This window comes from Pholcus phalangioides, unplaced genomic scaffold (assembly GCF_987345545.1).
Source record: "Pholcus phalangioides strain wild (caught in Gottingen) unplaced genomic scaffold, Ppha-v1.0 ptg000019l_1, whole genome shotgun sequence".
Lineage (NCBI taxonomy): Eukaryota > Metazoa > Arthropoda > Arachnida > Araneae > Pholcidae > Pholcus > Pholcus phalangioides.
In genome coordinates, this window is record NW_028301612.1 from 6,840,952 (window position 1) to 6,852,558 (window position 11,607).

At 41.0% G+C, this 11,607-nt stretch overlaps 1 protein-coding gene across 1 annotated transcript in view; it reads left to right on the top strand.

Moving 5' to 3' along the window:
* The window catches only part of LOC149071171 (muscarinic acetylcholine receptor M2-like), a 28,762-nt gene extending 21,815 nt beyond the window's left edge, over positions 1-6,947 (top strand). Inside the window, exon 2 of the mRNA XM_089248201.1 lies at positions 2-6,947. Coding sequence (XP_089104327.1) covers positions 153-1,859 — 1,707 coding nt within the window. The 5' untranslated portion in view covers positions 2-152 and the 3' untranslated portion in view covers positions 1,860-6,947. The remainder of the gene's footprint in view (position 1) is intronic.
* The last annotated feature ends 4,660 nt before the right edge of the window (positions 6,948-11,607 follow it).

Genomic DNA, 11,607 nt, shown 5'->3' on the forward strand with positions numbered 1-11,607 from the left:
GGTACAGCGAAGACTTTGCCTCTGTCACGTGGAAAAGACTTGAGTTTCCGTAGATGGGTTGACGCAGTGACTACATAGTGAACTCACGAGCGTAACCAGATGCTTTATCTGCTCAATATATCCTGAGGAAAACACAAAGAAGAGTACACAACATGAACATCACTGATTACTTCAACTATACCAATGATACTCTCACAGGCAACGAGGTTCGACCCTACACCGTCATCGAAGTTGTCCTGATCACGGCGATAACGGCCGTCCTCAGTGTCGTGACGGTCGTCGGTAACATCCTGGTGATACTGTCGTTCAAGATGGACAAGAGACTCCAGACCGTCAATAACTATTTTCTCCTGAGCCTAGCCTCGGCGGACTTCATGATAGGCCTCTTCTCTATGCCTCTGTTCACGGCCTACACCGTGCTTCAGGAATGGCGTCTAGGCCCGATAGTCTGTGACCTGTGGCTCGCACTCGACTACCTGTGCAGCAACGCGTCGGTCCTGAACCTCCTGATGATTAGCTTCGACCGGTACTACTCGGTGACGAACCCGCTGAGGTACCGGGCCAGGAGAAACAGCAGGAGAGCGGCCATCATGATAGCCTGCGCGTGGGTGATATCGTTCATAACGTGGCCACCCCTCATACTCGCCTGGCCGTACATCGAGGGCAAGAGATCGGTCCCTTCGAACGACTGCTACATTCAATTCCTCAAGACAAACTACTACGTGACGGTGGGCACCACGTTCCTTGCTTTCTACATACCGGTGACGGTGATGATCGTATTGTACTACAAGATCTGGAGGGAGACCGAGAACAGGAAGCATTATCTGGCAGGTCTCTTCGCCGAGAACGACCGGACGGAGACCTCCGTCCAAGAGACGACGACGTCGACCACCAACAACTGCGCGTCCTCGTCCAGTCCCGACAGGACAAAGGTGTCCTGCACAAGAAGGCTGAAAGAATTCCTCATAAAACTCTGCAACGTCGATTGCGACCCGGATGCCGAGGACGAGAGCATGAGTCCAGGTGCTCAGACCCCGTGCTCTGCGGAAACGCCGCTGCAGTCGTCGAGGGCGACTTCGGTCACCTTGAGGCCGGAGCAATTGCAGGCGCTACAGGCTCTCATTGATAAGCAGAAAGACGACGAAGAAGCCAAGGGGAATGGTGTCGGGCAGGGAGATGACCAGCAGAAGCATCCTCTGGCGGCGGCAGCGACTGAATCGATATACACCATAATGATACGGTTACCGGCGCCATCGGCACCTGACGACGCCGAACCGCAGCCGTCAGTGACGATGATACCGGATGACACGATGTGCAGCCCCGGTTCACAACCGCCGCCGATGAAGACGTCGCTGAGCACCAGCGCCCTGGTGGTGAATTCCATCACCGACAACAACCTGCAGCGATTCAACTCCTCCGATCTGCTCGGTGTCGGCAAATTCAACTCGGACGGTAAATTCGTTCCCGCAAAGCACGCCGTCAAGCCAAGAATCAACATCAGCGCCAACAGCAACAACAACAAGAAGAGGAACCAGAAGATCCAGGAGAAGAAACACGACAAGAAAGCGGCGAGGACGCTCACCGCCATACTGGCGGCTTTCATCATAACGTGGACGCCCTACTGCGTCCTGGTACTAGTCAAGAGTTTCTACGGAGACGACGACGACGAGATCATACCGAAAGTACTGTGGGATTTCTCGTACTATCTGTGCTACCTGAACAGCATGATCAACCCTCTATGTTACGCGCTGGCCAACGCCAACTTCCGCAAGACCTACAGGAGGATTCTGACATGTACATGGAGGAAACGTTCGAAAATGAGCATCATCATCAGGGGCCTGCGCGGGAGACAGCACTGAATACCATCTAATGTTTCAGTGCGAATCATGTTCGTAAATTCATTTTCAAATGTCTGAACACCAACACTTCGAATGATTTGGAGATCATGGGTTTTTTTTTATCGCGAAGAAAAATCACCAATTTTAACAATATCTTTGTTACGAAAACCAATTATGGTGATGCGAGAGGGTTACTTCAAAGTACATTGCCTGAAATTGGCGACAAATCGCCTTTTTTGGCGATCAAATTTTTTAGCTGTTAACAATGAAAGGGTTAACCAATTTTTTTTTCTACATCATCATCACATTCCCATTAATGAACATTGAAATGATAATTTTTTTAATGAAATATCATTGAGTGCTATTTATAATGAAAATTTGTGTACACATCGTGTTATGGTTGCTCATTATACGGTGCTGATTTAATTTCATCAAATTAGTTAACCAATTAATTAGTCAGAGTGAAATGACCATGTATTTGATTAATTTCAAAAATTGATGTAAATTAGAGCAGTTGGTAAATTTTTGGTGCTTGATTACGTTGTAAAAAATCTGATAATCTGTTTACCATTTATAACTTTGACGCCACGTTTACATACATTAAGCGTAACTATGTTCACTATGTATATAATGTTCTCAGCTTCATGTTCACAACTTCGCATTAACCCTTGGGTTCCGGTTCAAAGAGTTCAAACGCGCCAAATTCTCCTTTCTTTCTTTCTTTTTTATCAAGGAAATAAAAATTTGGCTGCTTTTTAGTGTCTCATCGCCAAATATGGACAAAAGAAGGAAAAAAAACTCATTTATAGAAAATAGGACGTCTTGCTCATTATTTTTGCGATTTTATTTCCTTCCGAATTGGTCACTTCCAATAAAAAAGAAGGAAGTTATCCTATAATTTTGATTCACATTTGGCGACTCTTCAACATTCTGGCCTCTTTTCCCCCTTATTTTTAATATTTTATCAGTGAAAGGGCTAGAATGTTTATTCTTTTTTTTCAATTACAGTCGAATCCCGTTATAGCGGACTCCAAGAGACCGGCGAAATCACTTCGTTATAAAGGAATTCCAAGTTTTTCCATTGCTCCTATGTAAACTTATCCGATGGATTAGAAAAGTGTTCGCTATAGCGAAAATCCAACGATATTCGTTAAAACGGGATTCAACTGTATTATTTTATATATGATGTCCATTGGGTACCGAATTTTTGGCGATCATTGGCGTGTCTAATGTTCTCGGATGAAATGGTGAGAAGTTATGTACAGCTTAAATGGAGATAAGTGTCTTTCATTTAGCTTTTTTAGTCCTTCTTGTATGGTGCACATTTGTCTACGTTATCGTTCGTGAATGTATAAAACATACATATTGGCAACGAATGAATTATGCAAAAATGTATGAAGTGAAGTGAAGGGGGAGGAAAAAAAACCGTCTTATACGTCTTCCTGCGATACGTTGATATTCATATATATGTATAATAATGATTATAATTATAGCATGTTATTTAATGCTCGCTTGATTCGCACATTATTAATTAATAGTCCACGTGTTTGTTGCTAATCGACGTTTTACAGATGTATTTATAATTAATATTTTACTACTATTAGATGTATTATACGTACTCAGTGTTCGGGGTGAAGTATGAATTTTTAAGAGCTCAGTTTGTGTTTTTGTGATCATGTTCTTATTTAAAATCGCGCCAAATCGACGTTAATGATGCTAAATGGCATCGTCTAAAGAGGTTTTTGCAACTTAACAAGTGTTGGGTTATGAATCGTTTGCCTCTGAGAATTGAATTAGGGCGGGCACATACCAATATGACCACGAGGTACGGGAGTGCATAATTGTTTTGCTTTGTTCTACACGGCACGTATACTCTGGAAGCGAGACAAAGAACAGCAAAACGCCACTCGACGAGGTGCGGGAGTTGAACAAACATGTTTGTTTTCACCTGGATCTGCTGATTTTCGCTATGAGCAGATTGGTACGTGCCCCCCCCCCTTTTCCCTTTCCCTCTTCCGCGGAGGGATCATCATCATAACACCCTTACGTTTCAGAACCTCTCCCTCCGGTCATTTTCTCTACCCCCCTCCTCCTGCGGACATCTCTTCTTCCACCCCAATATGCATTTTTTTTCTTCCTAGTTTCAATGCTCGGAACTCGTACTTCTTCGCTCCACAATAAGTGCACCTTAGGCTGGCATTAAACTCATGGCCCCAACATTCTGAAGCAGGCCCCAGGCTGGGATCTTTTGCTGGCCGCAGACCAGACTTTCACGGGCCTCTTCATCGTGTGAATTTATAACGTGAAAAAACACAAAATGATGAGAATCGTCCCAGGTTCCAGGGCTGGAGCCCTGTCAGCTCCCCCCTCCTTGTGTGTGTGGCTATGATTACACTTTAAATGTTTCAGAAAAGTTCTTTTATAAAACTTGAAAAATGCAACCAATAAGCGTATCCGTAACATTCAAGTGAATGGCAGCCAGTGCCGTCTTAACGCATGGGCCCATCCAGGCATTGGCCCGGGAGCATAAAGAGAAGAGAGGTGCCTCCCAAAAATGAGATCTGTTTGAAATTTTCGATAGTAAGCATGTAAGGTTGCTTGATGGGGGCCTCAGAAATATCACTTGGCCCGGGATGGGGGGGGGGGGAGCATGATGCTCTTACGACGGCCCTGATGGCTGCCCTGGGTATCAGCGATTCTCCACATTCTACAATTATGTAGGGGTAACTTTTGTTCCTTGACCATAGCAAACCTTGAAACACTTGAAATAGTTTTGACAGTACTGCTTTATAGCTGATGTTTATGGAGCGCAAGAGATTGGAAATTACATATCCTTACAACTGAACGTGGTCTCCGTTCTTTTGACTATGACATTGACACAGATTTTGCAAGTAGCCACATAAAGTAAAAAAAAATAATGTTTTTATTTTTGCTGTGGTTCTTCTCAACGTTTCAAGTTTACTGAACTATATATATTTATATAATTCGTAATTATATAATCTATGCACTCTTATCTCCTTGAGATGGGAAGCGGGGTGTGTCCGGTCCTTCAATGTTCAATCTATGCATTCTCCTCATGAATCGTGCCAAGTTCTCGATCATACCAAGCAGCATGGAAAAATGTATTAATATTTTTCACAAAATATAGAGCATCGTGAACATCGTGAACAGTATAAAACTTGAAATTTCCCTAGTTTACCTTGGAATAGTCAATTTTTAATATTTCTTTTGTTGCATTAAAATACAATTTCTATTTTAAATTTCAGAGTTTTAAGCTTTTCCCGATAGAAAAAACCTCAGCTACAACCATTTCTTCTCTTCTATTCAGCTTCGGTTATTTTTTAGTCAAATTTGTTAGGGAAAAAAACATAGTTCACATTGTAACATTTTTAATTTTGCCCTGGTTTCAAGCTACAGCAGTGGTTTTGTATACCAAGCTGCAAGGTATACAAGACCCTTTCTAGGCATTTTGCCTGTTGTGGCCTTGTATTTATTTGTGGGATTAGTTCCACAAAAACTTTTACCAAATGAATTACCTAAGGAGGAGAGCTGAGAAAATATTTTATCGTTTATCAGTACCAAATACGGTACACAACATCAAGGATACTGTATCCCTAATGCAATCATTTTTCCAGACCAGACAAGGCCCCGGGCTCTGTCCCTTCCGGTAGCAATTTACCCGTGTGGGGCGGGCCATGCTGGGGAGACAATACAATCACCTGGCATCAAAGGAACTGACAGAACTGAATATTTTAACACATTTAATTTCCCTTTCTAGAAGTGTAATAAAGAATAATTATTCATTTCATCTATATGAAAATATGTTCCCTCTTCCACTGTTGTTAATTTTGTTTGTATCTATTAATAATCATATTTGTGTCATTATTTTGATGTTTCATACTTCAATTCGTGATTTATATTTTTAAAAAAATTATTATTTTTCCTGTAACATTTGTATTTTTTTTTTCATCTTTGTAATTTTACCCTCGTTTCAAGGTACACAAGACCCCTTGTTGTAGTTTTTTAACATTTTTGCTTTTTCACAAATCCACATTTTCTTGATTACAGTAGGAAAAGGTAATTTAAATTCCACACGATGTTCCATACAGTATACAAATACTAAAAATGAATTAAGTGAAATTTTTTACGGTAAAAATTGACTGAGGAAAGAAAATTTTGAAAAATAATATGCTAAAGTGTAAAACAGTCAGGGTAGCAAACGATGTTTGGCCCGGCTCCCAAACTCGTTAAGACGGCCCTGCTTTCGGTAATTTTAACCATCAAAGCACAAATAATCATTCCTACAGTCAGAATTAATTAATCCATTTAACGAAGAATGAAAACACTTGAGACTTATCCAATGGTTGCTATTGCGCTATGCGAAAAAAAAGTGTTTTTTGACGGTGGTGCTAATTAAATGCTGATTTATCTATTTTTTTGTGCTTAATTTCATAATACGTATATACTCTATGTACATAGAAGCATCTTTTCATTTCCGTGTGTATGTGTGCGTGTGTGTGTTTCCCAGGGAAAATGTCTTTGCCGACCTGTTCCGATATTCTATGCATTGACCGATATCGTTTTGTGAATCGATATGCACGTATTTGCTAAAGATTATACATAATGTGTGAATTGTCTCAGTTATATGAATGGCATCTGAGAAAGATAACATCCATGGTACAAGATGAATCATACTGAAGATTACATGTAATATAAATGGCACTATTTTCTCTGTCCCCGGTGCTTTCACGAAAGAATTCACAGTATTGAGTTGTGTGGTGATGCCACTCCCCTCCCTAATTTTCATGCCGTAAATAATGTATTATGCAATGTACAGCAGGTTATTGCTCAAGGTTCCGTTCGTGCGTGCGTGTGCTTTATAACGATATACTGTACTATCCGAATGAATTTTAAAATTGTATATTTGCCATTTAAGGATTTATGAAATTTCTAATTTTTGTTTACATGATTGTATGAGCCTGTTATGCATTTAATGTGTGTGTGGAAAATAACATCGAAGTTTTACGTGAAATTTTTCCCCCCACTTCTTGATGTGTGTTTTAGAGGATATGTGATTTGAAAAAATAAATCTGTTTTAAAATGTGTGTAAATTGGTGTCGAATTAATGTGTTGAGGAAATTTCTGTGAAAATAAATTTTTAACCACCAGGTGAAGAAGTGGCGCTTTTTTTATTGGATTTTCCATTTTCCCCATGGACCATACAGCGTGTACACCAAGTTTCAATGGAATACGTCCTCCAGAACGGGTGCCACATAGGTCGGAGTAGTGTACACCAGTGGTTCTCAACCTAGAGCCATATGGCCCCCTTGCGGTCCTGGGATATTCTAGGGGGGGGGGAGGGGGCCCACGGGAGAAAATCAGAAGAAATTTGATCCACGTCAAGGTGATGAAGGGAGCCATAGAGAGCTGTGAAGAGAAAAGCTTTAAACGTGAAACATGGTTGAAAAATATTACTACTTTCAGAATCCATCAGATCCGTCCATAGAACCAGGGTCATCTTAACCCTTGGGTCTATGTGGGCATGATCCAGGTCTTCATGTCTATCATGGAGGAAGGGGACTGCACCATATGGAATCTGGTACTATGATTTTCATTTGTAAGCTGTTATTTCCAGCTAAGTATGGAAGGCCGCCAGAGCACTGGTTGATGTGTTGTGAGGGTCGATTTATCGTGTAGGTTTGATGGATTGTCCCGTATTTTACACAGACCGTTTTTTACCATATAAATTGACTCCTGGGAGGGATGATAATCCACCTTTTGAATCCGTGCCTAGCCAGGATTCCAGAGATTGATCTGATTTATTAAAATGTCATTCATAATAAAAAAATAGAAAGTATCTCACTCTTGGATGAGGGTAGACGGGGGTCCTGGATAGGACAGGGGGCCACGAGAAAAAAATGTGATCCATGGGGGCCATGAGCTGAAAAAGGTTAAGAAGCACTGGTGTATTTGTCCTAAGTAATTGGCTGTACGGGAACTTTAATTATAATCACCCTGTATGTAAAAAATTTAGAAATTTATGAATGTAAGGATCGATCTGAAGAAGAATCGGATTTTTTGTTATAGCTGTATTTAAATAAATTACAGGGAGATTTTCTGGTGATCGTGATAGTGATTTGTGTGACAGCGATCTGAAACTGCATCAAAAACTATACGAGTGGAGTGCACTGAAAAAAATAATAAAAATAATTCTCAGGCCAGCTTTTTGAATGAAGGAGTCCGGTCCATTCCCGACAGTCGAGGGAAAGTGAGGTTCAAGACATTCACGGATCCAGAATGATATGACGGGAGAGGCGAATAGTTCGTTTGACCATCCCGTATTTTACGAGACAAACAAATTTTTCCATATTATTCAGTTCTTAGGAAGGGTGGTCGTTCCTGTCGTCGTCGTCCCCCGGATCCATAGTTGAGAGAAGGCAAACAACTTCAACTGCGAATGAGCCGAGGCAGACATTCAGCTGCTAATGAAGAAGAGTTGGATATCTTCGACTGTGAATGAGCCGAGGCCGTTATAAAATTGATCATTTTTGTCGCATCACGATCATTTTCTGAGGGTCGATTAGACCCCGGGAGCTACAATTTATTGCCGATTCCGAATGGCATTCTTGGTTTTTATACTTGTCGAGGAATTGGTGCGCTAACCCCTCGATGGGGGGCTCCCTGCGGTAGCATTTTTTCTGCTGTCATGTCGCCGTTTCTGTTGTACCCCCGCGTCAGGAAAGTTTTCTGACAAGGGCGAACCGGGTATCGAACTCGCGATACCTCTAAACATCCTTTGGCACTTTAGGCGATGCCGTTATAAAACCTAGAAACATTCGCGGAGATCTTGTTTCTCAATGTGTTTGCTGCTCACAATGACGATAAGTTTACGAGATCGCGCTTTCTTGGTCAAATGGCTTTACCAAAACAGCAATTCCACAGTAACTGCTCTACGGAAATATCGGACTTGGAAGAGAATTCGGAAATGTCCAATGAATGTTAAAACCTTCGGAGTATGATAACGAAATTTGAAACCACAGGATCGTTGACTGTTTGTCCTGAAAGAGGAAGAAAATACTTTTCTATAGACGCAGTAAAGGAGGTTTCGCTTCAGATGGAAGAGGACAGAGCTTACTGGGAGCTTCGCGCACCCCAGTAACACATAATCGCTCTCACTGTCCAATCAGTGCAAACATTCAGGATGTTCCAGAAAGAAGAAAAACACCTACAAACACGGTCAATTGCTTAAAACTGACATTCCTTTCATTTCATGTTTTATGTTTTTGCTCAAGCTGGAATTTTTCACTCCTCTGAGACCACGATTTCAGTTTGTGCTGAAATCTGAATAATTTAATCTTCATATTTACTATAGCTGGTGTTGGTTTGGCACACTGGACCGGGAAAGGGGGGGGGGGGAGCGAAATCACGCTTTCTCTTCCTTTGACCACTCGTTCTACATTTCGGATGAGAATGGTGTATGCAAAATTCACACTCAACCCGGCTGACCAAGTACAGTGAGTAGTAGTAATTTTTTTTTCTCTTGTTCTGTATTTTATTATTAATGTTATTTATTTATCGTTAAAGACCATTTCATACAGGATCGTAACCTAACATTGTTATGGGGGGGGCGCAAACATGATTTTGCCCCCCCCCTCCTCTTCAAATTCCGATGACTTTATAACAGTATTTCTGTTCTTTCCTGATATTTGCGCCCCTCTAAAATTTGGCACACACGGGGCAGTTGCCCCCCTTTGCCCCCGTTTAAGTTCCGACCCAGATTTCATTAAAAAAAATTTTTTTTACTATTTTCTTGCTCTTTTGACAGCTTCTTGCATTTCGTGAATTTTACTAATGTGAATACTTAAAAAGAAATCAGTGATACTTGTGTATCAGTTGTCATCAAGGGCGTAGCGAGGAGGGGCGGGGGGACTTGAGGGGTCTGCCTCCTCCTCCTCCCCCCCCCCCCCCCAAAATGTGAGAAAATGACCGAAAAAAGGGAAAAGATGTTCTATCACTTTGGTTTCCCCCCCCCCCCCCCGAACGAAATTTCTAGCTACGCCCCAGGTTGTCATGATTAAAAAACCATGGGTAATCGTGGAATACTAATTACATAGCAGTGGATTATGGTAGCCCAGGTTGATAAGATACTCGAGAACTGTGCCACAAGATGCTCAGAGATGTGTATTCTCTTTTGTCCTTTTGCCAGTGTTCGTTTTTTTCTGATACAACAACTATTACAAAAGCAGCGATATGATGATCAAACAGCACACACATTGCTACTCAGGAAAGTCTGCGCACCAAACGTTTGGCGTACGGACCTCTCGGTGAGAAACATGAAAAAGCCTTTTGGAATGGGCTGTAAATTGTATAAGTAACGGTCTAACTAGTTCTATTGTACAGAAAATGAAGGTGGCAGAGATAAAAATATGATTACATGAGCGTGTTTTTGGTTATTGTGAAGCTATGTGTGTAACTAGGATGATCAAATGAAAAAAAAGACATTTTCATCGATGTAGAGCCTACAACTCATGTTAAAATAACGAATTCACGATTTAAAAACTTCAAAGTGAGTTTTTTTTAGAAAAAACTAAAACATTTTTACTAAAATATGGGACATATGGTCGCTCTATGTGTAACTCATAAATATACGTATTTTTAAACACTTTTTATCTACTACAAATTTCGTTTCTTGTTCCGAGAGAATGCGGAATTTTGGGACACCCTGTATATTGAAGAAATATTCAAAATTTGTGAAGGGTTCCGCGGAATAGCCTCGTAATCATCAAGGGTTCCGCGCGAGCGAGCTTTCACGTTGGAAAACCCTGGTCTAGTTTATCTTATGTCTATGCGTACGCAGGAGAGGGAAGCTGCGTTGCATTGTTTTTTTTTTTCAGAAATTATTGGGGGGGGGGGGGCGTTCGAATGGTCTCAGCCCCTTGGTTCCGGCACCTTAGGCAACAGTAACTGTATTCACAACTGGCATATTCTCCTGCAAGACTGTTACTACCAAAGCTGAGGTTACTACTCACAAAGAAAGAAAGAAAGAGAGCTTCTCCTCTTAAACTCCCCCCACACAGAGGGGCCCGAAATGGGTTTTGCACATGAGCGGAGGTACGTGGGGGGGAGGTACGGACTACCCCCCCCCCCGACAAAATTTTTTTTTTTTTTAATGTAAAATATATTTTTTTCTTCAATAATATCAATTTCTATTAATTTCAATCCTATTTGAAGTCAAAGAAATTTTTTTAAGAAATTCATTGCGACTCACCCTCTTAGCCATTCAGGACCCTTTTACATTCAGGAAATCAAATTCCTCAAATCATAGATGAAATCAACTACGATATGAACATATTAAGCACCTGGCTATCAGTGAATAAACTACAACTCAATACTTCTAAATCAGTTTGCATACTTTTCAGACCTTGGCAAAAGCCGTTGGACACTGTGCCATTGCCAATAAAATTCAAAAAGGAGGAAGTTTGTCGATTCGGTTAAATACCTCGGAGTTTTAATTGATGAGCATCTTTCATGATCTAACCATATACTAGAAGTCAGCAAATCATTAAACTCCTATATATACATATTTTCGAAAGCGAGGCATTTCGTACCTTTTTATGTAATACGCACGTTATATTTTTCACTTTTTTTCTCTAAATTAACTTATTGTTTGGAAGTATGGTCATCTGCCACTCAAACATCTCTACAACCCCTGATAATTGCTCAAAAGAAAATATTGAGGGTAATGAGCTTTGCCTCATTTAATGAGCAC